We start from the raw sequence: 26701 nt of genomic DNA, 5'->3' as shown, positions 1-26701 counted from the left end.
GGGCGAGGGCCCGCCATGGCGGCCGAGGTGCGGCTGAAGCGGCTGGAGGAGCTGGTGCTGGACCGGCGCGCGCTGGGCCCGGAGGCGCTGGTGGACCTGCTGCTGTGCGTGGAGCACGAGCTGCGCGCCTCGCCGCTGGCGCAGGAGAAGCACATCGCCGAGTTCCTGCGCTGGGGTGAGTGCGCGGCCCGCGAGCGAGAGAGCGAGGGCGCGCCCCGTTCCCGCCGGCCGCCGGCGCCGGCCTTCCGCGGTTGCCGCCCGGACGTGGCGCTGCCTCGCCCGCGACCCATGTGCTGGCGGGGCGAGGCGGCCCCCTCTGCAATTCCGGCCAGCTCTGCAACAGTCTTGCGAGGTAGGCCGTGACCCGTGGTGCTCGCCCACCATCCGTTATTTTTAAGCCCTTAAAGTTATCTGCTTGATCAGTCTCGCGGTGCATGTTTAGACGGGAGAAAGGACTGCGACTCCCAGCATGTCCCAGGCCTTTTCTGTCGAAACAGGCATAGGACTGCACATTAAATATTCCTCTTTGGTGGACGAAGGCCAACGAATGCCCGCATTTTCCCACGGCCACCTAGCAATACCTGTGCAGGATCGGAGCGTTGTCTCTACCTGACTCAGTTTTGAGTAGTTCACTGCTTCTGAGCTCCCAGATTTGAAAAAGGCAACCAGCATTCTGGCTGGGGAAGATGGATTTTGCGACTGATGGTGTAAAATTGACCAGGGAGGGAGGTGGGACAGCCTGTCCAGGTGTGCTTGTGAGTTTACTTTAGCCATCCCAAAACAGAACCTGAACTTAATTCTGCCAATTTAAGAAACGTGTTCTTAACCCACCGCAACAGACCGTTCCCTGCCTCCTCCTCCTCTCTCACCCGCGTTACTCTGTGTGGCATATTAGAGGAGCAAAATCAGCTGCCTTCTCTCAGCTTGGAAAGGTGGTCAGAGGCTGCCTGGGAAGCACCTTAACATGAATAGCAGAATTGTACCCGCAGGAGGAACTCCTCAGAGTTCTTGAGAAGTTTGGGTGACCTAAGGTTGCTGTCACTTGACCACTTCTCTGGGGAACAAGCACCCCCTTGCAGACTCTTTGGGGAAGGAAGTCTTTCTTCTGAGCAGTTCGTGCATCGGATCTTGCTTATGAGCAGCATTTCCTACACTCTGGGAAGTGGCGTGCCGTCCTTTGCGCCTCTGCTGAGCTTAGAGGCCTGGTCAGCTCTTGCGCTTTCACACAGAAACACTGACCAGCTTGTTTCCCTCCCCAGGCCTTTCCCGCCCCCCCCCCCCCCGTCCCTTGTGCTGCCATGGCATCTCTCTGACATACTTTGAGGAGCTCCAGCCCTTGCCCGTCGTGCGAGCCCGGTGCCAATCGGCTGTGCCCCATTTCCCGTCGCCTCGTTGCCCTCGCATGCCCCCGGCTGCCCCTCCAGGCCTGGCGAGTCGAGCCCGCCAGCCTGGGTTCCCTCAGACGTGTCTTGCCGGCTCAGCGGAGCCAGCCCACGTGAGGCCTGGCTGGCTGGCCTCTCTCTTTCTCTGCCTGACTGTTCCCAGGTCTGGCTCAAGGCAGGGTGGGAGAAAGATCAGCCAGCAGCTGCCCCGGCGGACCTGGACTGCCCGCCCCCCGATACTGTGTGCTCTGTGAAGAAAGCATATTTTGGCCTCTCCGCCCCCCCCCCCATAGGAGACCTTAGGAGTAGGAGGATGCAGACCAGGGGACTGGGCATGTGGCCTTCCAGAGGGTATTTATTAGCTGTTCTTTTTCCAAACGGAGACTGGAAATTCTTGGTGCGTCGGTCACGAGGCCTGGAAAATGCATGTTCTGGCTTTGGGTTTTGCAGTGCCCGGTACCCTTTAAAGGGCGTCGGGAGACTTCCGTGTGCTGTGGCCGCTCCTGGCACCCTGCTGCTGACCCTGTTTGTTGCCCCCGCTCGCCCCTACCCTTCAGAAGGGAAGGCATGAAGGGGAAGGGGAGGCCGATTCGCCTTGCGCTGGACTCCGGAGAAAATCGGGCTGGCATTGGGGTGCCGGGACTGCAACTCTTTGCGGAGCTGGGCAGGGAGGGCTTGTCTGTAGGGGCACAGCCGCTCCGGGGTCCGAGCAGCCATGAGCGCCGGCAGCCAGCAAGACCGGCTCGGAGCTTTTTGGCTAGCAGTAAGGATTTGCACTGAACGGAGGGGGCTGGGCAGGATGCGGCCTTTTATTCAGCACGCACGTGAATGAGAGGAGGAGCGCGGCTCGCTCGAAACAAATCGGGCGCTTCTGGAAGGACTTTGCGGGGCGCGGCGCGGCGGTTCTGGCAGCTTCGCCTTCCCCACGGCCACCACCACAACAAACCGGGCCCCAAATCCCACCCCCTGGCGGTGCACGCTGCCTTTTGTGGACAAGATGGCACAACCCGAGCCCCCCCACCCCGCCGCCCCCCCACCTTCTTCCCAGAGAGTTCCAGGCCTGCGCGTGCGGCCGCCGGGCTTGTGCGCTGCGCCTCGCTGGGACCTTGCGAAACTCCATAAAAGGCCACCAGCTTTCGACACGCGATGCCCCCTTCCCCCCCCCCCCCTCATCCCTTCCCCCCCCCCCCCCCCGGGCCCCCCCACGGCACGCTTGGCCGGGGACTGAGCTCCGTGCTGGAAACGCGCGTCTGCGCGCTCCCCCGCGGGCGGGCGGGCGTGCCGCCAGGGATCAGGGGCGACCCGGGCAGCGCGGCCTCTTGCCCCTGGCGGATTTTTCTGGGGTGTTCCGGAAGAGGGGAGCATGCAGTCAGAAACTGAGCCTGCGGTCATGTTTTCGCTGCCTTCCATAATTGGGATGGAGACACGGGTGCGAGCGGGAGGGACGGGCTGCTCCCCTCGCAGCACTCCTGAAAGGAGGGGCAGCAGTGTTTACTTTGACGTAGGACTCGCGGTCCTGGGATTGTAGCCAAGAGCCTCCCCCTCGGAGCCTGAATTCCTTTTTTTTTTTTTTTTTGTCTGACCAACCGTGGTTGTTGCTTGGTCAGAGGTACTCTGCACATGTTCTGAAGCACATTTGCCTACACTCGGTTGAGCGCATCCTGGGCCCACGTGTCCTAGCAGGGAATGGGCTTTTGGAGACGGCCCCACCTTCGGGCTCCGTCCCGCTGCTTGTGTACTGGAAAAGTTTTCGTGCCCAGGAATTCCTCGCACACCCTCCTTCCCCAGCAACCGAGCGCTCGTCTCCAAGGGCCCTCGGTGGAATCTGAGAATCGCTGTGAGCCCGGCTTCCCAACCCGGCTTGTGCCCGAAATAGGACCCCACCGCAGCGGAGCAAAACGGCTGGTTTTGGGAGTGTTTGGCGGCTGCCCCAGATTGGCTTGGAAGGCAGCTGCCTCGGCGCCCCCGCCAGCTCCGGGCGGGAGGGGTGCGCAGCACGTGTGCTTAAAGGGCCCGAAATATCCTCCTGCCTTGAACAGCTGGACATCCTGCAAGCATGGCTTTTGTTGAGGGAGCCCGAGGCCGTGGGGGGGGGGCGGCTGCTAAAGAGGCACCTCCTCCGGCCAGCCATGGCCAGCCGCTCTCACCTGCCCCTCTGGCCCAGGGAACGTGGGAGCGAGAGGGTCGGGGGTCTTTTCTCAAGGGAGCAAGTGGGAGCCCCGAGGAGGGGAGGAAGAGGAGGGAGGGGAGCAGCTGAGGGCCAAGGGGGGGCCGATGGAGGGGGCCATGTCGCAGCACGTGACCCTTTCTCATAGCAAGTAGGAGAGCGGGGAGGGGGTGCCAGAGTTGTGTAGCGGTCGCAGTGTTGGATGGGGGGTCGGAGAGTCCCTTCCTGAGCCCCACTTTGCCATGCAGCTTGCTGGGTGACTTTGGGACAGTCGTGGGCTCTGTCCGGCCCACCTCACAGGGCTGTAGCGAGGATAAAGTCGATCGGAGGAGCAGCCAGTCCGCTGAGTGCTTGACAAAGGAAAACAGTGCAATGGAAAGGAAGGAATAATTTTCCTTCATTTACACTGTGTCAAAATCCAGCTTTTCTGGATGTTAAGAATTGGGGGACCTTGGAACAAGGTTCGGGCATCTTTCTGGGTGCAGCGGCAGCTTTGCAGTATCACAAACTGGGCTTGTGGCGTTTCTGTCGAGCAGGATATAGGCCCACCGAAGAACCTGCCCTGAACTTCCCTGGGCGAGGCTGCTTGGGTGGACGGAGGCACTCAATGCCGGTGCTCTCTGCTCTCGCCAGCCCGGCAAAGTAGTGAACATGTTGGGGAGAGAAAGAGCGTGTGCGTGCGCGCACACACCCGCAGGTCGCTCGGTGATGGGATGACCGGACATTTTGGAGCTAAGAGAGGAGCGGGGAGGAGACGGAGCAGTTCTTGGAAAAGCGTAGCCTGTTTTTGCGCCCTGCTTGGAAAGCTGCAGGTGGAATTTTGCGAGAGATGCTGCACGTGTGTCTTTGCAGCTGCGACAGCAGTGTGTGTGTTTTCTTGTTTGCCCATTTTGAAGCAGTTTGACTGCCCTGCAGATGAAAGGCCTGCACAGTGTTGCTTAATTTAAAACAAAGGCAGTCCCTCTCTCTGGGTTCATGCTCCAAAAGGCCAACACAAAAGGGAAAGGGGGGAGGAGGACAAATGCAGACTTGGGTACATGATAGCCGTTTGATGAAGAGGCAACACCCCTCCCGGCAGCCATTTTGCAAGAGTGCCCACGGCACTTGCAAGTTCCAAGTGGGCCACCCCAGCCCAGTGCGGTTGGGACCTGCTGTTCGTTCCCGGAGGGTGGACGGCAAGGGCTGATGGATTTAAATCCGTGTGTATTTTAAAACCTTGTGCCTGCCTTCGTGCCAGGGGCCCTTCTCACCATCTTGCTGCAGTTTGAGGCCTTGAAATGGCCCCAGACTGTGCAAGGGCTGGCGAAAACACCGCTTCTCCTCCGCTGGCAGGTTGTCCTCAGGAGACACGGCTGACTCGGGAGTATTTTTCCATGAGCCGGGTTCTCTCTTTGAAGCCTTGCTTTCTTGGCCTGGCGGTGGGTGGGGGAGAAAGAGCGGACAGTAAGCGCTGCTGGTTCACCATGCTGGAAGCACTTTTTGAGCAGGGCACTGGTCACTGTTGTCCAGCAGAGAGGCGAAGTCCAGAATTTGATGGGGCTCTGAACAGCCGTGGAAAGGTAGAGAGGTGTGACGTCTCTCTGCCTCACCTCCCCATCTCTCCTGGTCTATCTGGCTTTCTTCCTGGCTGACCCAGGATGTCACCCCTCCTCCCTGAGCACTCTCACCCTCTTGCAGTGGCCCGTGCAAAATGTTTTACAAGAGAACTTCTTTGTTCAAATCGCCCCCAAAGCCCTGAAGGCTGAGCAGAGAGAACGGACCTTTGTCTGCCCATGTTCTTTCAGATCAGCTTTGCTGAACCTTTACTGATCCTTATCTTACACATCAGATCTTGCACGGCCTCAGCCCTTTTGCCAGCGAACGACAGTGCCTGGACGGGAACTTGTAAACAGAACTCTGTCAGCGGACCAGAAATGCCTTCCAGCTTTGCTCTAAGGATGAGGCATTCTAATCCTTTTAAGCATCTGTTACAAGTGTTTGGTGGAAAAGGGCAGAAAATCAGACAAGTTATTTTTAAATTGAAAGCATTTCAAGGGCACCATCCTGTGTAAATTTAAGCAGACCTGCCTCTTTTTTTGGTTGGTCTAAACTCGGGTTAGGATTCTGCTTTTAAGGAATGAAAGTAGATCCTTGGTAGCACCGAAGCTGCTCCATTTTACACAGAAGGAAATTGCACGGGGTCCATGCTGCACTTAAGATTGCAGTGATGTTCGCATTATCCTAGTTAGACATATAACATGCTGGTAGCGCATTAGGGGTGCCTTTGAGTAAAACTAAGTGAACAAGTTCTACCTTCAGGAAATACACCCTGTTGCAGAACTGGTGAACCTGTTGAACTGTCAGGGAATACAGAGAGCACCAAATTAACGGCCTGGGCTGTTTTCTCTGCACCCTTGGAATGTTTCCCTGCTCTCGTGCGTGTTTTGCTGGTGCCAAGGATCAGCCCCCGGCTGGCTGGGTGTTCTGTATGTGGAGGTTGCTAACAACCCCTGCATACAGTTGCCCGATGCCACGGAGTGCTTTGGAGGCGGGCTGAGGAATGTTTTCCACTGTCACTAGGCAATGCAGCGCTCTGTGGATCTCTTGGTTTCAGGAGGGGTGCCTCCCAGCCTTTGGGAGCAGCCTGACACGTGAGCAAGCCGGACGGGCCTCGCGTGCATCGTCTCCGTGGCCAATGTCCTGCAAAAGGTGCAGCAGCAGGGCCAGTCCAAGGAAGGTGACCCTGGCAGGGCAGCCGGGGTGGCAGACCCGCCCGCAGGGCTGCTGAGCGGCTGGTGGACCGGGGCTCCCCCCAGCCCTGCCCCGGTGCCCTGTCTGCATTCCCGCCATCCCCCTGAAGTGCCTCTCATACCTACAGCTTAGCTGCAGCCTGGCGGCACGCTTGCTCTGTCCCAGGAATTTCGGTCTTTCACAGGCATGGAGGCCGAGGGACGGACGGACGGACGGAGCTGGGCCCCTAAATTTCGCTGACTTTGACTGGGGGTGATGGGAGCTGTAATCCACCCCACCTGGAGGGTGCCCAGGTGGGAAAGGCCGAGCTAGAGGGGCGTGTGCTTGCCAGACCTTTCCCCATCCCCCTTATTTACTCAGTATCTTGCATTCCCAGCTCGCCCCAAACAAACCCCATTCCAACCTTCTTGCTCACATCCTTAAGTTATTTATAAACCGCGTCCCTCGCGGCTCCGGGCCCATCAGCCACCCTCCCGCCAAGCAACCAGCCGTCGCATCTCCTCTTTTCTTTAGCTTCTCCTCACGACGTGAAGAGAGCATGCCAGACCCTGGGGCAGCTTTTAAATTGTTTTATTTCCCCAAACCCTGTGGCTCCAAGAAAAGACGGCCGCAGCCGCCCGGCGGCTGAGTCACCCTGTCAACGCCAATTTGGGAGGCCACATGACCCGCTTCATTGTGGGGGGGGGGGTCCCGTGATCTTCCCACGCAGTTGGCCACACGTTTATTTTGGGGCCCACGGCCCGCCCTACCAAACGTCTGAGTCACTCTTCCCGAATCCGGCATTGGCCACCGCTGCGTAAGGGAAATTCTCCCCCGTAATTAATATTGGCCGGCGGGTGCCGGGGCAGAGGCCGTGGCAGGTGGGCTGGACGCAGTGGCACATGCCGCTTCCTTCACTTCTTGCGTCCATCCCGGGGCAGCGTAGGGGTTCATCCGTCAAGGGCCGAATTCCGCTTCGGAGATGGCCTTGGGGGCTGCGTCCTGAGGTGGGGGGGGGGGCAAAATGCCCAAAATAGCAGCATATTTTAGCTTCAAGCTGTTCCTGCCAGGAACACGTCCTGGGAGCGGCCCGTGTGGGCCAAAAAGCCGCACGAGGGCTGGGAAGTGGGAGGGAGGGATGTCATCACCATCCTGGGGGCCCCTGGACGGGCAGACGTGGCCCCTGGACTGAGGTTCTGCACCCCAGGTTAAAGTCGCCGCACACCAGCCTTTCCCCACCCGGCACCCTTCAGGTGTGTCGAAGCCCATCATCCCCAGCCAATGCTGATCTGGAACTGCGGCGCAGTACACCTGGAGGGAACCGGAGAGAGGAAAGCTCCAGGGAGTTTTCTCTCCTGCTCTTTTCAACGCCATCCTGCAAGGTTATCCTGCTTTTCAGCCTCCCAGCTTCCTGGTGTTTTGTTTTGTCCATTTCTTCTTATCGCCTGTCCAAATCTCGGCAGCGGTTGCGAGGCAGCCGGTGGGGTGGCGTGCACGGCACAGATAGGGTTAGCCCCCAAGAAACGCAGGGCACAGGACGAAAACATTCAGATGTGAAACCAGTGTTTGCCCCGAAGGGCGATGGGACGTCCGTGAAGGCCTGGCCGGACAGTGCCGGCTGCTGAAAAGAAGGTCCAGCAGGGGCCGGGCCGGCCCTCTTGCAAAGGGCCCCACGTTGGGCTGTCTGGGGAACCTTCCCAGCAGCCCCACAAGTTAGACAGCGGCTGCTACTCGTGCCGGGCTCTCCTGGGGGTTTGGCATCAGCCCGGTGGGCACCCCTTCGCCCCCCAAACGCAGCGTTCCTTCTCCTTCCTTCCAGCGGAGCCCGTGACCAGCCGGCTGAAGGAGCTGCGGCTCCAGCGGGAGGACTTTGAGATCCTAAAGGTGATCGGCCGAGGAGCCTTCAGTGAGGTGAGGGGTGCCAGGGCTGGACCATGCTTGCTCGCCCCTCCCGGCAGGGATGGGGCGAAGGTCTGGCCACGGGAGGCTCGTGGAGAAGGCCAGGCAACGGTTGTGCTTGCGAGGTGGGGCAGGACGGGGTCCCATGGCAGGGCCTCCTCCGCGTGGCCCCTTCGGCTCGGCCCGTTCTCTGCCGCGGCCTGCGTTGGGCCCTGGTGCTGCCGTTCCCACAAATTGCCTGGTGGGTCCTGGACAACCCACCGCTTAATCGCTGCTTTGCCCGTGGGATGGACGGAAACAAGTCCGTTTTCTCCACGTTCCCCTGAAGTGCAGCAAAATCCGGGGGAGGGAGGGGTCTCACTGTGTCTTCCCCCCCCTTTGCCCCCCACTCATTTTCCACCTGTGCAGGTGGCCGTGGTAAAGCAGAAGAAGGGTCCCCGTGTGTACGCCATGAAAATCATGAATAAGTGGGACATGCTGAAGCGAGGCGAGGTAGGTGTGAGGGGGCCGTACCACGTGGACACAGTGCTCGGGCTGCCCTGCGGGTGGCTTGGGGGCAGAAGGCATGGGGCTTAGTTTGCCCCCGGTGCGGGAGTGATGGGGTGTCCCAGGCGAGGCCCTGGAAGGCTGCGAGCCACCGTAGTGTGATGGCGGGGCACCCCGACAATGTCATTAATTCACGAGCTATTACCTTTATGCACTGCCCTTTTCCCTGAGAGGACCCAAGGTAGCTGCCACGACCCTCCTCTCCCTTGATCCTCACAACGACCCTGCGAGGTAGGTCATGCTGAGAGTCCAGGAGTGGCCCGAAGTCACGCAGTGCGCTTCATGGTTGAGGGGAGACTAGATCCTGGATCTTTGAGTCCCAGCACTGCTCTCAAGACTTTAAGGGAAGGGCAACGGGATGTGGGGATGGGGGCCCTCCCGATCCCCCAGCCTCAGATCCGAGCCTTAGAGGTCCTGCCCAGCTCACCAAGTCGCACTGGGAAATGTCAGCACGCTCTTGCTGTCTGGAAGGCCGGATGACCCACAGCTCGGCACCTCCCCACATCGGGGATCCGGCCCCATTTTGGGCTATGTAACCTTTGCGTTAACCTCTGGGGCGCATTGGTCAGCACGGGGCACTTTGTCATTGCTAGCGTCTTTGTCTGCACAACAGCCCTGCGAGGGAGGCCACTCTTTTCCCATTTTGCAGGCTGGTCAACCGAGGCTGGCGGAGAAAGGCACGGGCACTGTAAATCCGTGGCTGGGCCGGCATCTGATGGTGCCAGGCCGCGCACAGAGCGCAGGAGCCATTTCCGGCCAGCTGCCTGAGTGCGTGCTGTCGCCCTGCAGGTCTCCTGCTTCCGGGAGGAACGCGACGTCTTGGTGAACGGAGACCAGCGCTGGATCACGCGGCTGCATTTTGCTTTCCAGGACGAGAACTACCTGGTGAGCTGGGCTGCCGCAGCGCCGGGCGTGGCGTCGGCACTGGATCGGCCGGGGGGCAGCGGCTGGGTCCCCCCGGCCGGGATCGGCCTCTGGGCGGAGGGCAGCTGTGGACTCGGACGGCGCTCAGAGGGAGGCAGGCGGGGGTGGAAGCCGCCGTTCTGCCGGGGCTGCATTCAGACGGCGCCCGAACTCCCACGACGGGCCGATCGTGGCTGGGGTGGGGTGCTGGCAGCCGCGGGTCGCAGCGGCAGGGTGGCTTGCGAGTGACGGCCTGTTCTCCGCTCGGCCGTGCAGGGGCTGGGTCTCGGGGGCAGCGGGCTGGGGAAGGCTGCCCCGGCTGTGTGCTCGGCCCCGCCTGACGGGGGCCCCTCCCTGGCCACCCTTTTCCCCGCCTGTAGTACCTGGTGATGGACTATTACGTGGGGGGCGACCTCCTGACACTGCTGAGCAAGTTCGGGGACCACATCCCGCTGGAGATGGCTCGGTTCTACCTGGCCGAGATGGCGATGGCCATCGACTCCATCCACCGCATGGGCTACGTGCACAGGTGAGCAGGCAGGGGGGGTGAGCGGGCCGGGGGGGGGCAGGTGGGGGGGTGGGCGGAACTGGTGGCGGGAGGGAGCAGGCCGTGGCGTCCCCTGCTGCGTGGCGTCCCCCCTCCCACGTACTCCTTGGCCAGCCTTCTGCAGACTGGGCCCTGCCAATGCATCAGACCAGGGCTCCTAGGATCGCCCAGTCCGCATGCTGGGTATTGTAGTCCCACACACCTGGAGGGCCCCACTTGAGGGTGGCTGACCTGTGCCGAGGCACCCACTGCTGTGTAGCCTGAAGTGCTTCGGGCCCCTTGCCCGCCCCGCCTCGCCCCGCTCCCCCCCGCCAGGCCCCCGTCTCTCCTGGCCGAGGCAGCCGGAGAGCGCTCTGCAGATTCCTCCCAGGCCCCACAGGGGAGGCGGGGCGTCCCTCCAAGCCGGGGCAGCCAGACCTCGGGGCGTGGAGGGGCCGGGGGCCTGGCAGGGGCCCGCAGGGCGAGGCAGGGCCCATGTCCCGGGGAGGAGAATGCAGCTGCGGCTCTTCCCTGGAGACCCCCTCCGGGCCTGAGGGCAGCAGCACCTCTCTCTGTCTGTGGCCGGCGGAGGGGGGCGGGCTCTGGGGATGGCCTGGTCCCCAGGCCCCCTCGGCACCGGTCCTCTCGGGGGCCGACCCACCCGTTTTCCAGCCTGCTAACGAGCCCCCCCCCCCCCCACAGAGACATCAAGCCCGACAACGTCCTGCTGGACCAGTGTGGGCACATCCGGCTGGGGGACTTTGGCTCCTGCCTCAAGCTCCGGGAGGACGGGACGGTGAGAGACCTTGCTCAGGATGCGGGGTGGGGGGGCGGCGGCGCAGGGCCCCTAAAGACGCCCCCTGCCTGCTTTCTAGCAGCAAGCCCTTCCTCACAGGCGGGGGGGGGCGGTCTTCTGGAACTCTCACAGGGGGGTCTGGAGAGGCTTCGCATTCCAGCTGGGGCAGCTGGGAGCAGTATTTTGCTTCTGGAAAATGCCCTTCCCAGTCGGTCGCCCCCGTAGGCACTGCAACTCGGTAGGAATGGGGCAGCCTGGAGGGGGGGCGCTGGTGATGCCACCATCCCCACTAACAAGGAGACCTGGAGGGGCCACGCTGTTGAGCCCCCGCTGCGCCCCCACGCACACAAGGCTAATGAGGGAGGGCACAGACATCACACTCCGCCTTTCACGGCTCAGGGATGAATCTGGGTTTTACTTACTTACTTATTTATTTATTTATTTAGAAAATTTCTATGCCGCCCCATTCGCTGAAGCCTTGGGGTGGCTCACAAACATAAATAAGCTTCGTTAAAATAATACAAATTAACAGTATAAATTAAGTCGCCCTGGCCAAAGAATAAAATAAATATTTTCTATTATTTATTCTGGTTCTTCTTGAGGACCAGACAGTGAGTCATGCGGCCTTGCTTAATTCTTCCTTCCTTAACTGGGGAGAGGTTTATTTACATCCCTTTTTTTAAGAGCAGGCTTCCCCAAAAGGCCCCCCCTTCCCCCAGCCACCCGTCGCTTGGGGGTTTCCAGCCTTTGGTTCCATTCCCACCCCCAGGTCCGAAATCATGCGATGCCTTTCCGAAGGCCATCTTCTGGCCGGAGGCGCCGGAAGCTAAAGGTTGCTGGTGCTTTGGGTCCTGGGCCCCCGCCCCCTGCTTGCATGACCCCTCCCAAGAGCATCTCTGAAGCAGGTTTAGGCCCCTGGGCGGAAGGAGGGTCAGCCCCACGGACTTCGGAGGCCAGGCCTTCCGGCTGGCAGGTCCACTTCAGGGCGGCATTGCGGCAGTGGGGCCGGGGGTCCTCGCCCCTGTGTGGCCCCTGCGCGGCCTCGAGAAACCTCTCTGTCGGTGCCGGAACCCTCCTGCGTCCTCGTGTCGGCAGGTCTGCTCGGCGGTGGCGGTGGGCACCCCGGATTACCTCTCCCCAGAGATCCTGCACGCGGTGGAGGACGGAGCACATTCCTACGGCACGGAGTGTGACTGGTGGTCCCTGGGCGTCTTCGCCTACGAGATGTTCTTCGGGCACACCCCGTTCTTTGCCGACTCTGTGGTGGAAACCTACGGCAAGATCATCCATTTCAAAGTAAGTGCTGCCGGCGCTGCGGGTCTTCCTGGCCGGGGGGCAGAGCCGTGGGGGCCGGGGCAGATTCAACACACGTGGGGTGTCTGTCTGGCCTGGCGGGGGCCCCCACCACCTGCACCTGTCTACGCCTGAACTCATCCCCCGGTGCCCCCATATCCGCCTGGAAGATGGCAACATGGACGGGCCTCTTCAGTCGTGGCCCCCCCAGTGCTAGAACACTGCCCTGCTTTCCTGCACCAGCTCTCCAGCCTCTTAAAGCCGTTTCAGCATGTTTTAAAATAGACAAAAAAAGATTTCCTGTTATTATCCAGCCCCTGCAATGCAATATTGGCAGAGGGTGTGCGTTCTTTGCTGTCTTGGCACACGTACATTTTTTTTGTGATTTTGTGGGTGTTTTCATCATTACTGTAACATGCCTCTAGCCATTTATTCAGCGAGGCATTTCATACGCTGGAGTAAATCCCCCGAGAGTCCCGGCCGCCCCGCTGGACTAGCCCCCTTCTCAGCACTTCCCTTCCCTGTGCCCGTCCCCAAACGCTTTCTCCCAGGAGCATTTCCGCTTCCCCCCGTCGGCGCCGGAAGCCCCGCCGGAAGCCCAGGCCTTGATCGAAGGGCTGATCTGCCCCCGAGAGACGCGGCTGGGACGGAACGGGCTCCGCGACTTCCAGGAGCACCCCTTCTTCGCAGGCGTGGACTGGGAGAACCTACGGGGCTGCACTCCGGCGTTCGTGCCCGAGTTCGCCAACGCCACTGACACCTGCAACTTCGACGTGGTGGAAGACTGTCTCACTGACATGGTGAGCGGGGGAGGGGTACGTGCCTTTCGTTTTTTCCCCCCTCTCCCTCCCCCTGATGGCAAGCTGCATTTGGACTGATCTCTGAGCGCCCCCCGCCTCCGGAGAGCCCCTCCCCATATTGCGGTGGCCACGGAGGAACCGCCGGGGGCCTGCTACCGAAATCCCGCACGCGGCCAAGGCGAGCAGCCACCCTGTCCGCCTGCGGGGCCCTTTCCTGGCACGTGGCCACAGGCCCCCCCCCCCCCCGTGGGGCCCATTGCCCTTGAAAATGCGGCCTGTCAGGAGTCGAGAGCATTTTCCCTGAGGCATCAAGCTGGCGGGGGGAGGGTCTGAAGGCGGAAAGGGGGCTGCGAAAGCTGGGGGCTGGGCTGGGGCGCAGCCTTTGGGGAAATCCAGAGGGCCAGATAGGCACCCTCGGCAGGCCAGATTCGGCTCTGAGCCCCAGGATCCCCAGCCCTGGCTCATGCGGGCCCCGGCGGGTCGCCTCCTGGCACTTTTCCGGCACCAAGAACGCTTTAAGCGACTCGGGGAAGGCCAGAAATTTGACCCCTGTGCTGTCCTCTCTCCACCCTCCGTTTAGCACAGGAATGTAGGAATTGTGGAGGTGGAGGCGCAGGATAGTTGCCGGAAGAAACAGGGCAGCTGCACAGCCCAGGGCTTCAGCCCCCTCCTGCGCCTCCGGTTCAGCTCGAGCCGGCACACACCCCTCCGTGTGCTTGTCCTCCCTTTCCAGGAGACGCTGTCCGACGTGCTCGAAAGCTCTCCGCTGGGGGTGCACCTGCCCTTCGTGGGATACTCGTACACCTACACCGCACTGAAGTAAGAGGTGCTTCGGGGGCGGGGGGACAGCCGGGACCCACAGGCAGGCAGGCAGGCAGGCGCCCGGGTGGGGGGTCGGCGCCTCTGTGCTGCGTGGCCCTTCTGCTGGAGAGGAGGCCAGCGGGGAGCGGCCCGTGAGAATCTCCTTTCTCTCAGACAGAATGAGGCCGAAGACGGTGGCCCCCCAGACCCCGCCATGGAGGTGGAGTGCGGCAGGAGGATCGCGCCTGCGGAGCCGCCCCCCCAGGCCCCCCCCGAGGAGCTGGTAGGGGAGGGGAGGGAGCGGGTGGGGCTCGGCAGCCCTCTTTGCCCCTGCCGGGGCTCGCCGCTAACGGACGCCCTTGTGTCCCCGGCCAGGCGGGCAAGCTGCCGGATGGGCCGCAGCCGGACCTTGCCGCGTTCCTGGAGCTGCAAGCGGCGCTCGCAGAGGAGCTGAGGAGCCGCGAGGTGCTGTGCCAGGAGCTGAGCATGGTCAAGGTGGCCAACCAGACCTTCGCCAGGTGAGGGGGCCGCAGCCTCTTTGCCAGGAAGCCTTCCTCGTGGCAGGGCCTGCCCTGACCGTGCCAGCCTGGCCAGGGGGCGGGGGGGAGCAGGGGAGCCGAGGGAGAGGCGGAGGGGGCGGAAGGATGGCCGTTTCTTTGGCCCCGCGGCTCCTGCCACCCTCCCGTCCATCCCAGCACATCCCATCATGTCCTCCTTACGGTATTTATGGGCTCCCGGGGCAACAGGGGGACCCTCCCATCTCGCATCTGTGGGGGCTTCTTTTAGAGCAGGGAAAATGCAGCATTTCTAAGCGAAAGGAAGCCCGGTTTCCTCTTGTGCTCTGGCACCTTCCCGTTTGCCACCTGGGGATCAAGCCGTGTGGGTCCCGGCCCCTCCCTCCCTCCCAACTGGAGAGACTTTAGTTCAGCCCCACTTGCTCCGAGGAGCCCAAGAGCGACAAAAGCGGATTGTCGGATTGTCCGGCCTTCTCTCCCAGCCAGCTGCAGGAAGCCCAGAGCCGCAACCTGGAACTGGAAGCGCAGATCAGACGCCTGCAGGAGCAGATCGACGGGATGAACGTGATGGGCGAGGAAGGCAAGTTGCCCCCCACAACCCGCCGTTTCCGGACTCTCCTCCGCTTGGGCTTCTGCTGGCTTCGCTCTTCCGTTTGCCCCGCAGCGAGTGCAGCAGGTAGAAACCAGCCAGGCAGGGAGCGGCAGAGAGCGAGCCGCACTTGACCCGAGACCCCCGTCCAGGTGTGTGTGCTGCTGCGGAAGGGTGTGGGGCCGAGCTGCCCCCTTTCCGTTTTAACTGGAGCCCGGAGACCCACGGAGCAGAGCTGAGTGCGGAAGACACGCATCGCATGGAAGCGTTCTGAGCCCACAGTTCGCTTCTCCTCCCAGGATGGAGAGGAGCTTACAGGCCTCCAGGGGCCTGGGGGCAGAGGCAGGTTTGCCGTAAGGCGTTGTGTGTCAGAAACGAGATCTGCCTTCGACGGCCCAGAGGTCTCCCAGAGCTCCAGCATCCCTCCCTGCTGGCGCACATCACGGTTCAGGGTTTGAACCACGCAGGTGGGCGGCATCCCCCTTAAAGTGCAGGGCAGAAGAGTCAACCAGGAAAGCTGGATGTCGTGGCGGGGAAATGAGCCCTTTTGCTGGACTGTAGGATTGGACTGTCTGCCTGCGGGCTGGTTGCGCCGTTCCGTTCGTGCTCCCGCCTGGCCCGGAGGTGCCGCGGTGTTTGTGCACATGACCCTTGCCATGCTTCCTTGGCCCCCCTCTTCCGAATGCATGGACCCCCCCCCCCCCCTCCCGACCCGCGAGTGGGAAGCTCGGCAGCAGCCTGTGCTCGAGCCGTGCCGGCACGCGATCCCTGGCATGGAGATGGGCAGCCGCCTTTGCGCGCGGAGTGGAGCACGGCATGTGGCCGGCGTGGCTCAGCAGTGGCGTGCTGCGCTGCCCGGCAAGCTTGCAGAGCTGTGTGCGTGCGCGCGTTCAAGCGGGAGTCTTCCCCGCACGTTTCCCCGCCTCTCCCCCTCCGTCCCCCAAAGAAAACCCGGCCCCACGTCTCTCTTTTCCTTCCAGCTGCTCTGGGGTGGAGCCCCCGCTGGCCTCACAACCATTCCCACCCTTTCTTGTGCGGCGTGGAGCGCCCCGTTGACGTAAGCCCGACTCCAGGTTGCCAGACCCCGCGGTGGCGAGAGGGGCAGCCCGGGCCAGGCAGAGGGCAGGGGAGGGTGGCCGGCGGCTCTGCCCTGCCGGGCCCGCGAGCTGCTGGGGAAGCGTTCGAAGGCTGTGTGCTAGGCTCGCCCCGCGCCCGCCAGAACAGGTCCCGTGGCTCCTTTGGAAACGTCAGTGCAACCCGTGATTGCCTGTATGTGGACTTCTCCAAAAACAGGAGGCAAAGAGGGATGGGAAGAGCTCAGAGAAGGCGTCTCCTTCAGAGGACTAGAAACTTGTTTCAAAGACTGCAGTGCCACGAAAGTCCACCCCACCTGTAGCCGCTGTGGGGTCACTGTTGGGTGCATGCATGGGATGGCTATGCACACATGCACACATGCGCACACACACAGAGGGAGAGAGAGAGAGAGAGAGACTGCCTGCTCCTTCGCCCCACCTTCGCCTGGTGCCCGGCCCTGCTGACTGACCTCTGCTTTCTCTTTCCAGCCAGGCAGCACCATGGCATCTCGGCTCTGTGAATACCCGCTTGTGGTACCTCTGTACCGGCACTTGCTGCTCTTTTCCAGGGTATGTCGGCTGCCGCCACCGCCTCCTGCACACGCACAGCCCCCTGGCCCTTCCCTGGCTGCGCAGCCCCACGGACGGACGGACGGCTCGGCTGGGCGCTCGCTTTGCCTCGCTCTCTCGCTCAGCGCACGCCCTCAGAGGCACACGCACCGCTCCCCAGGGGTTGCCGGGCTGGGCAGAGCATTGCCTCGTAGCGCGAGGTTTGCAGAAGGGCAGGACGGGAGGAGGGTGCCGTGGCAGATGGTCTTTTGCAGGGCCTCCGCTTGCTCAGCCTGTTTCTTTCCTCGTGCCCACGGTGTGGGGAGTCCCGGGACTCGCATCCTCGCATTAAGGACACTTCCGCAATCGGGTGCCCAGCAGGAGTGGGGCCTCGACTCCCAGCGTCTCTTGGCGGCGTGGCCGTGGGCTGTGGCTGCAGTCCTGCCCTTGCCACAGGGAGCGCGGCCTCGGGCTTCGAGGAGCGCCCTGCTCGTATCTGCACAGGAAGACCGAGCCGGAGCAGGGCGGCACGCCTGGGCCCGTCCGCACATGCAGCCTTGCGCAGCCTGGTGCCCACCAGCTGCTGTCCACGACTCCTCAGCCAGCACAGCCGGGTTGGCTGTGCTGATGTACCTGGAGGCCTCCCTCCCGGCCCGCGTCCAGCGGGAGGTGCACGTCAGCCGCCACCTCCTGCGGCAGCGGCAGCAGCGGCCTTGGACAGCGACCTTCAGCTGGCGCCCCAGCCTGCAAGCCTCTTGCCCCTCGTCTGTCCCCCGCAGGGGCTACTGGCCCTCTCTCCTTGGCCCTCGCTTCTGGCCGGCTGGCCGCCCGCCTTGGGGCAGCCTCCTGGCAGCCACTCTGACCGGCTTCCCTTCCTCCGCAGGTACATAGGCCCTGCATCGTCAAGGTGGGATACCTGCTCCTGTGCACTGGCGGATTGGTGCCGGAGGCCCCCCCCCGGGGCTGACTGGATGTGGCGTGAACGCTGCCAGGAGAGGGGCCGGCTGTGTCTGGCCGCTGCGCGCACCTGCCTGGTGAACCCTTGCTGGGCATTTGGGAGCCCTCTTGCCACTGGACGCTCGTTGCCCTGGAGGACTCTTGGGCCCGGAGGCGTGGCAGCGCCGGGTCCCCTGCCCCAGCAGCGAGGGGGGCCCTGCCCCCTCCCGCTGCAGCTGGCGTGGCCCACACTCGCCCCCGGCGCCCTGCCCGGCCCCCGCTCAGGATCCTGGCCTCCCTCTCCCATCGCCCCCGTGGCTGCCACGGGCGTCTCTCCGGTGCCTTCCCCCAGCAGCCGCCCCACCTCGTACTGTTGGGCAGTCGGGCAGGCTCTGAGGAGGGCTTTTCTTGGGGGGCCGAGTTCTTAAGCTGCGCAGAACCCAGCTGACCCCCCCCCCCCCGGGATTGTTCCGTTGGATCGCTCCAGCCTGAGCAGCCTTGGCGCTTCACCCCCGAGAGCCCAGCTCTCCAGGGGCCTTCCGGGCCTGGAGGAAAACGCGCCTGCTCCGGCCACGATCCTCCACGTGGACTTGACTTGACGCGCCTGTTGCTGCTGGCTCCCCAGCCGCACGTGGGAAACGCCTTTCCGGACTCTGCTGTGCCACCCACCGTGTTTGCCGGAGACCCACTGCCACAAGCCGCTTCTGCTTCCCTTTGGCTTGGGCCAGCCAGCAACTTCAAGGACTCCTGCGCCGTGGCACCTGGGTTCTTTGTGCCAGGTGCCGCGACCCGCTTGGTGCAATAAAGCTCCCGGCGGAGGCAGCACCAGCAGGTGAGGGCAATCACGCCCTCCGCCAGCTCTGGCTCTGGCCTCCATCTTGGATCCCCAGGGAAGGAAGGGATGGCCAGGAGCCAGCCATCCCGGGCACGAGGCCCGTCCCCACAGCCCCGCAGGGGCACAGGCTGCAACCAATGCCTCCGAGTCACACCGAGGGCCAGCGACTCACTGGCCAGGAGAGCCGTGGAGGGGCAGCCGCAGCAGGCCCATTCTGCCGTATGGCCAGGTGTGAGCTCAGACAAGGTTGAAAAGCCCACGCGGGCCGGCACCGCTTATACCCGCACTTGCACACTTCTGTCGCCCGGGGGCAGCACCAGCCTGTCTTCCTCCACACTTCCAGCACACACAAGGTTCTTTGCGATTTATTGGGGATTGTGGTGTTTGGCAGTAAATCTTATGTGCCCCCCCTGCCCCCCACAACCAGCAGGAGACACCTTTGCTCCCCGCCTTGCCAGAAGCAAGCGGAACTCGTGTGTGGATGTTTCTCAAGCAGAAATGCACAGAACAAGATTTAGGGTTAGTTTTAAGGTTTTGCACTATGCTCCTCTTGGGCCTCTCCACCTCCCCCTGTATTTATTATGCCCCCCCCGCGTAATAAGGTACATTTGGTTGGATGCATGAGAACACTGTACGTTTGTGGCCATGTGAGTTAAGGGGATCCCCTCTTCAAGAGATGAATAAAGTTGGAACTATTCCATGTCCCCTGGACTCCTGTCCCGGGAAGGACTCTTTAGACCCTTGCAAGAGCTGAAAGCAAAACCAGGAAGGGGGGGCAGAGTGGAAGTGTGTGCTGGGGTGGGGGGAGGCACGTTCTCAAAGCCCCCTGCGGAGAGACTGAAATAGCTGGGAATGCTGAACCTAGAGAAGACGGGGCAGATAGGACAGCCCTCTCCAAGCATTTGAAAGGCTGTCGTGGAGGACAGCCAGGATTTCCTCTCCATCGTCCCCGAGTGCAGGACACGGAACAACAGGATCAAGTTGCAGAAAGCTGCTGCCTGGATATCGGGAAGCTTCCCGCCTGTTGGAGCAGAACAACGATGGGCCAAATGACTCAGTGAGGTGGTGGGCTCGTGCTGAGAGGCGTTCAGGAGGCAACTGGCAGCAGGACGGTTTAACCTGGAGTCCTGTGCTAAGCAGGGGCCCCTTCTACTCGGCCCCTTCCTGCAGCTTTTCCACAAATGCCTCAGGTTTCTACAAGCACCGGAGAATGGACTGTGCACCCATCCGATGCCCCACGGCTGGCTCTTCGCAAGGGCGGGTGCCCCCCCACGGCATCCACTGCTCCAGGCCATCCTGGCCCCGGGGCAGAGGCTTTGCCACCCCCCTCCCCCTCCCCCACATCCTGGACATTTATTTAGCAGGGGAGGCGGTGCTGTGAAAACGGTCTCTTTAGTATAAATAGGAGTTCACGATTCTATAATTTAAACACTTTTCCAGACACAACAGTAACAAACGTTTAGAGCAGGTAGTAAAGTGACGAAGGCACAGGGGGAGCGTCGGCAGCTTCCAGGCGTGTTCTTCTGCGGACTCGGGCGGAGGGGGGGCTGCCAGACACCAGCTGGCAGGCAAGGCCGCGGGGGGGGCCAGAGAGAGTGCGAGGGTGACATGCAGCTGGAGGAGACAGGATTCGGGGGGGGGGGGGCACGCGCAAGCCCAGTGCTGGTCCGTGGTCCTGGTGGAGAGGGTCGGGCAGGCCCGAAGGGAGGCGGCTTGCTCCCCCAGGCGGGGGTGAAGCGGCGGCGACTCACTTGGGCGCAGTGGCTCTGGACCCAGTATGGCTTTTGTTCCGGGGGGGGGGAGCCAGTCCCGCGGTGCTGCAGCGTCCTCGGGGAGGGAGGCCCACCGGCCCTGCTGCGCAAGGATAGCGGGGTCCGTGTCCGCATGACGGAGCCGGGAACGGGTCCACAGTGAGAGAGGGTGCTGCGCAGAGGGCGCCCCTGCTGGTCCGGGGCCTTTCCTGGGCGGGCGAGTCCAGCGAGGGGGAAGGCCTGGGGCCAAAGCGGGCGCTGCCAAGCCCTCGGGCAGGTGTGGCTCGGCCCCAGGAGCCATGAGGGCTGCAGGTGGGGGCGGGTTGTCCCGCGAAGCACGCACAAACCGGGCTCAGTGAGCTGCTGCAACGACTCGGCTGGGCCACCAAGTGCTTCCTCTGCTTTCTTCCGGTGAAATGTCCAACGGTAGCACCCCAATCATTTCTGCGCGTTTTTCAGGAAGGCTCTGCTGCTGCTGCTGCTGCTCCAGCTTCAGTGGGGAAGCTCCACGAAAGGGCCTCGACTCAGGCCTAAACTGGCAAGGGGTGCGACTGTTCTGGTCTCGGATTTGCCGCTCGGTCTGGACAAGTGGCCTTCAGAATGTGCAGGCAGCTGGAGCACAGGCTGGGAGGGCCGGCCCACGTACCCCGACGTGCTCCCATCGGGAGGGCAGAGCAGGGGAAAAGGGGAAGCTGCGGGGGAGGCGGACGGGCGGTCCAGGCTGGGAGGCATCTAGGTGGCCCAGCAATGAGATCCAGTCCAGAAGCGGTTCCTTAGGAGAAAAGGGCAGGCGAACCGAAGAGGCAGGTGGGGAACGAGGCCCAGCAGTTCAAAGAAACGGCTGCTCTGCAGAGAAGCAGTCGGGTGGGCTTGCGAGGCTGGGCCGCACGGAGCAGGCAGGCCGGCCGCTGTCGGAGCTCCCACGCCGAGAGAGGACATGGCAGGAGGATGGCGGGAGCTCCTGGGCAGTATCTCGCTGGATCACGAGCAGCAAGGGGCATCTCTCTGGGGATCCGCTGGGAGGGGGCACGGGAGCAAGGTTCTGCGGTTCAGGCTGAAGGGACCGTCTCCTGGATGTTTCCTCACGTAAGCAGAAGGAGGGGGACGTCTTGTGCAAAACACACACGAAAATGGTACTAAAATAGAATTTAAAAACGGCAAGGGAGAACCGGAGAGGGGTTCCTTTTTAAAGGGGGGGTCATTTCCCCTGTGCAAAAGGGATTCCATACACTCTCTTCTTGAAATTGCTGTGGGGCAGATGACGGTCAAGACAGATCGAGTCAAGTCCAGGGCAGCGCAGCTGAAAGGCGGGAGGGAATCCCTGTCTGGGGGGGTGGAGAGGAAGGTCAAGAGGGCAGCTCAGTTCACCCTTGTGCAAAATCTGCCCCTCCAGCGGCCCTGTGCTAAAATCTTAGCTTTACATATGGTTCATTAATTAATACTTTTAAATAGCGGAGAAGTGCAAAGGGCCCTGTGCTACATAGGTCTCGATATATTAATTAACTCTGTTAGTGTCTCTCTTTCCGTACAGTTAGTGTCATAGGCGAGGGAGGGAGGGGACCACCTGTACATAGCAGATGCCGAAGAGGCAGGCAGGTTCGCCATCTTGGCCCGAGCGCCTCAGCGAGGCGAGGCGCCCGAGGGGCCCGCTGGCTGATCAGCTGACTGCGCGCCAGTGCCGGTCAGACTACTGTGCCGCTCGGAGAACCACCGTTCTGGGAGTTCAGCGTCTGAAAAGACACAATGATCTGGTGAAGAACTGAAGGCTTATCATGGCGGGTCAATGAGGCACGGAGCCTAGCCGAGGAGAAGGGAGAGAGGAAACTCACACGGGGAAAAGTGCGTGTCAGGAAGCGCCTCTTGAACTATTCTTCCCGACTTGCTACCTTTCTAAATGCAGGGAGGCTGGATCACTGTCGCTGGAGTGATGTAGTGGTTAGAGCACTGAACTGGTACTGAGGCGATCCGGGTTCAAGCCTCCACTCAGCCATGAAGCTCACTGGGTGACTCTGGGCCAGTCAGACACTCTCTACCCAACCCACCTCGCAGGGTTGTTGCTGGGAGGATAAAAGGGAGCTATGCCTTGATTTCCTTGCAAGAGGGAAAAAGGCAGGCCTTAAATGTGATGGAATACTAATGATGATGACAATAGCCCAAGAAAGTGCTCAGGCTACCCGGAAAAGCTGCACCAGTGGGTTTTGCTAATGCACTTGCTTAACGGCTCCTTTGCTTTCCCAGCCGAGTTCAACCAGTAGCACCCACGGGCGTCTGCCCATCTGCCCCAGGGCTGCAGCCAAGGACAACAAGACAGGGGCAGCCCTCCGCACCCGTTCCTTCCCGTCCAAGGAGCAGCCGCCCTGAGGAAGGAGCGTTCACAGGGAATGAGGAGCAGCACAGAGGCAGCTGGTGCCGAATGAGGACCAAGAGAATTCCAGCTTGTCACAGCGGCCACTCCATTATCAGGCCGGACTGATACCCCGTGAAATCAGGAAAAGAACATCGCTTGCAAGGCACGGTCACCCTTGACCTCCTCTGTCCAGCGACACAGTTTTGCACCAGCCCCTGCCCCCTTTGGTTCTTCTCCTGCCTGAAACCAGGGATATGGAGGGAAATACGCCCCGTGTGTCCCCACTTGCTACTGAACGCTGGCCTGCCAGCAGCTTCCCTGCACTCAATTTATGGGGCCCTCGCACAGGGCTGAGCCCCAGGACATCTCCCACAATCACGGCTCACTCAGCCCACCTCCCTCGACGACCTTCTGGGGTCAAAGCGCAATTCTGATGAACTTTGAAGCTCCTCTTTCTGCGACTTTGCCACTGCCCGCTCTGCTGCTGCTCTGCACTTACCTGTGTCTGCCCCCTTTCACAAGGGAACAGACGTCTGTTAGGCTGTTAACTTATATGGTGGCTGGGCGAGGATCTGCCCGACCCTGTTCAGAGCTTTCCTCTAACGAGTGGTTAGGCTTACTTGCCCGAGTCATTTCAAGGCCACGTGACACAACCTGCCTTCCTCCTTTTTGCGTTTGTGCAAAATGCAACACACCACACCTCAGAGCCCAACACATCGGCACTGGGGGGGCTGATTTGTAGGGGAGCATCCCCTGGGGAGAGGGGGTGGGGCTTGCTCCTTCTAAGCCCACGAATACGCCACCCACGTTTCCACTTGTGGGAGCAGAGAAACACGGCAGGATGTGTGCGGGCAGCCACACCGGGGAAAAGCCTGTGCGACGGAAAGCGGCAGGAATCGAGAGCCCCTGCCCCATGGCCTCCAGCGAGACCCAAGCGGCGTTTCAGGCCCCCGGGGGCCCTCTCTGCCCGAGCATATCTGGAGCCCTGAGAAAATCAGCAGCTGCCTTGCAGTCGGGGGGGGGGGGGGCTCTACCCCCCTTGCGGGCACTGCATGTTACAAAGCTTCCCAGGATTCCAAGGCGGCTCTTTCCCAGCTGACCTGGAGACGCCAGACCAGAGCGGGGGCCTTCTGCAGGCACAGCGCCTGCCCCACAGCCAAGCTGCAGCCCTGCCCGCCATGAGGACCTCCCTTGGTCGGACACGGCCTCCAAACGCAACGGCCACAGCAACCCTGGACGCCACCCACGGCTCCCCTGCCGGCAGCGGGTGCCGCTTCACTTACCGCCTTCCCTGGCCTGGCCCAGGTGCAGATGAGTCCCTCCTGGCAAGCGGTGATGATGCAGTCCTCCAGGAAGAGCAGCACCGTCAGCCTCTCGTGGGCGATCTTCTTGCAGACCAGGGGCTCCAGGAGGGGCACTTCGTGGATGCGGGGGCACAGGGCGGTGCCCAGCACCTTGGCCGTGTCCAGCTTGCTCCTGGGCACCACGTTGAGCTTGTCGCTGCTCTTGCTGATGTTGCCCAAGCTGTGGTAGCGCTTGTGCTCCTTCTCTGCGTTCTTGTCCTTGCGCTCCTGCAGGGTGAGCGTGGCAAACTTGCCGATGCTGAAGGGCACCGTGCCGTCGGCCACGTGGCTCTTGGTGGCGCTGGTGACGGCTGGGTGGGGCAGGCTGTTGGAGCGGGACAGGGAGCGAGGAAGGGCACCCCCGCTGGACTCGGCCGCCAAGTTGCTCCCGCCGCTGCCCGAAGGAGGAATGCCAGCACTGAAGGTATTTGTGAGTGTTCGGGCCCGGGAGAGCGGATGGTGAGGATACAGGACGTCTTCTGTTAGGTCCCAAAGGCAGAACTGGGTGTCCTGCCCAGCAGATCCAAAGCGGTACGTCACCGAGGGGGCGCTTTTGGTGCTGTGCTTGGAGAGGTGGGACAGGGTGCTGCTGGTGCGCACCCTGCTGAAATTCGTGGAGTCCTGGATGTCCTCGTCGCTCCCGCTAAACTCCCCACTCTCTTCATCCTCTGTGCTGGTGGTGTAAGGGTCGAAGGCCACTGCATTGACCCAGGACTTGTGGCCATGGCCCCTGGCAATGACCCGGCCCTCCGCAAAGGACCAGACCGTCACCAGGTCGTCCTCGCCTCCTGTCACAATGTAGCGCCCATCCGGGCTCCAACACACACAGAGCAGGCCCCCGAAGTAGCTCTTCATCATCCCCTGCAGGAGCATGGAGTCAAAATGGAAGACACGCAAGCAGCCGTCCTGGCTGACGCAGGCCAGGGAGCGGCCGTCGGGGGAGAAGGCAAACTCGTTCAGCGCTCCTTCGCCGACCGCCCACTTCAGCAGCGGGTTGCGTGTGCTCTTGCTCTTGCAGGCGTAGACCGTGAAGCCTTCACCCTGCTTGAGGAGAGTATACTGCGGCGAGGCGGAGCCGCAGGGGTGCTCCACGTTGTACAGGTACAGGTGGCCGCTGGCGTGGGAGGCCAGGAAGAGGGACTCGGTCTCGGGGATCCACTTCACGAAGGTGACCTTCGTCTTGTCGATCAGCCTCTGTCGAGGAAGGCAGGGAGCCAGCGTAAGAGGACCCCGGGTCCCAAGCTGCCATCCGTGCCCCGTGCCCCGGGGACATCCCCCCACAACGTACTTGGTGCAGACAGCTCTAGCAAGAACCAAGCACGGCAGAAGAACGGCTCGTCTTCAGCCATTAAGCGCACGTTACAAGCGCCCCATGCCCATACCGCTGCTCACAATATCCTGCAGCTGGACTGAAAAGGCTCCAGGCACCTTTGTGATAATGCTGGCAGGGCGCAGGGGAACGCGACCTCCAGCGACCGATTAAAATCATGTCTTGATCAATCTACCCATTAAGCGACAATAAGCCACAAAAGGCTTGGATAATCAGAGGCCGAACGAGCCAAGGAGATTTCCCCCCTCCCTCCACTCAGCCACACGGACTTTGGAGGGCAACCGAAGAAATTCCACTTTGGACCGACCCTCTCAAGCGCTGCTTCTCCAGAAGGCTTGGACTCACCTCCTCATTGAAAAGCTTGCTGGTATCTTTCTTGATGAGATCCAGGCACTGCACTTGTCCTGCCGAGAATCCGACGAGCAGTGAAATGCTTTCTGGAGCGGCTGTGAACTGGTTGAAGTCATGGCAAGTGGGCTGCGTCCCCTTGTAGATCCGCTTGTCAATGGGCTTCTTCAGGTCAATCGACTGGGAATTCGGGGGAAAACAAGAGGGCGGGTTAGTGGCAGGAATCAAGAGCAGGAAAGAAACCCGGATGTTCTCTGGGCTCAAGCGAGGGCGAAGCTGCACGACATTTCTTCACTGTGTGCAGGAAAGGCTGAGTGCTGGGTGCAGCCGGGTGCAGAATCCTCCCTGAGCCCCTCAGGGCTGGGCACTGATCCCAGCTTTCTTGGTTTCCAGTAACTGTTGCTTGTAAAACACAGTCCTGCACTAAGAAAACTAGTTGTATCTACCGGTCTCAATCTTGCAAGGAACGTGGCAGACATTACTAGCCTGCATAGCCACTTTAGTGAATTGTGATTGAATCTTGCCTGAGGCAAGATTTTCTTGCCTGATGACCTGACACATGGCTAAGCAAATATGCAAGCATGGCATTTTTCATCATTTAAGGGGCAATCCTAGACACATTTAGTCTAGTATGTCCCAGCCAGCTGGGAGTTGCCATGCTAGGAGCTGTAGGCATTTTCTTTGTCTAAACTTGCCTAAGATTGTGTCTTTATTCTGCCATCGTTAGTGACCAGAAGAGAGAAACATCTCTGTAAGTTGAAAGCCCTTTCCTACTTCTGAAGGATTCACATCTTTAATTAGCCCCAAGTCGGCTGTCTAGTTCATGACTTCTGCATCCTCTGAAAACACACCCACTCCATACATCGGCTCTTGGGCTGTTTCCACCTGCTTTCCCCATTACTGTTCTCTCATCCCCCCTGTCCAAAAAGCCTGCTTCCCATGCGCCATCCCCTTTCCAATACCAACAACCCTCACGAGCAGCCTTCCACGACCTGTACCCCCTCAATCTGCCTCTGCCATCACTTGTGTGTGGCCCAGCACCCCAATCCTCACCTTCTTCGGCCCCAACCATGCCTCTGCCTCGTCCTCCTTCACTCCCGAGCAGACCCACCGGGACTCGTGTGCACCCTCCACTCCCGACCATCCATCCCTGACAACTCACTCCCACCCTTTCAGCTCTGCTCCGTGTCCCCCCACTTCCCAGCTCCGTCATCTGTCGGGCCGCCCCCTCACCCCGTCGACGGCACCGGGGCGCTTGCTCCC

At 61.4% G+C, this 26701-nt stretch overlaps 2 protein-coding genes across 9 annotated transcripts in view; one reads left to right on the top strand and one right to left on the bottom strand.

The window, feature by feature from the left end:
* Positions 1 to 10: 10 nt before the first annotated feature.
* DMPK (DM1 protein kinase) lies at positions 11 to 19030 on the top strand. 8 transcript variants are annotated; one of them, XM_044435416.1, is made up of 15 exons: positions 11 to 175; positions 8078 to 8169; positions 8566 to 8649; positions 9493 to 9588; positions 9987 to 10135; positions 10835 to 10928; positions 12024 to 12224; positions 12773 to 13021; positions 13755 to 13840; positions 13997 to 14105; positions 14198 to 14340; positions 14820 to 14917; positions 15907 to 15983; positions 16493 to 16569; positions 17432 to 19030. In XM_044435416.1, the coding sequence occupies exons 1-15, from the start codon at positions 16 to 18 to the stop codon at positions 17910 to 17912; spliced, it is 2196 nt and encodes a 731-aa protein (XP_044291351.1). In that variant the 5' UTR covers positions 11 to 15; the 3' UTR covers positions 17913 to 19030. The 8 variants fall into 8 exon arrangements, with proteins under 8 accessions (XP_044291351.1, XP_044291350.1, XP_044291356.1 ...); XM_044435415.1 differs by having other exon boundaries at positions 12773 to 13036; XM_044435421.1 differs by having other exon boundaries at positions 12773 to 13036; positions 16489 to 16569; positions 17432 to 17652.
* A 662-nt stretch (positions 19031 to 19692) lies between these two features.
* DMWD (DM1 locus, WD repeat containing) overlaps positions 19693 to 26701 on the bottom strand; it is a 7304-nt gene continuing 295 nt past the window's right edge. The window contains exons 2-4 of the mRNA XM_044435424.1: positions 25436 to 25727; positions 23701 to 24954; positions 19693 to 21800 (exon numbers count right to left, since the gene is read on the bottom strand). Of these exons, the coding sequence (XP_044291359.1) occupies positions 21753 to 21800; positions 23701 to 24954; positions 25436 to 25727 (1594 nt within the window). The 3' untranslated portion in view covers positions 19693 to 21752. The remainder of the gene's footprint in view (positions 21801 to 23700; positions 24955 to 25435; positions 25728 to 26701) is intronic.

Source organism: Varanus komodoensis, unplaced genomic scaffold (genome assembly GCF_004798865.1).
Source record: "Varanus komodoensis strain SLA01 unplaced genomic scaffold, ASM479886v1 scaffold29_3, whole genome shotgun sequence".
Taxonomy (NCBI): domain Eukaryota; kingdom Metazoa; phylum Chordata; class Lepidosauria; order Squamata; family Varanidae; genus Varanus; species Varanus komodoensis.
The sequence above is the reverse complement of the archived record's forward strand: the minus strand, read 5'-3'. Positions and strand labels throughout refer to the sequence as shown.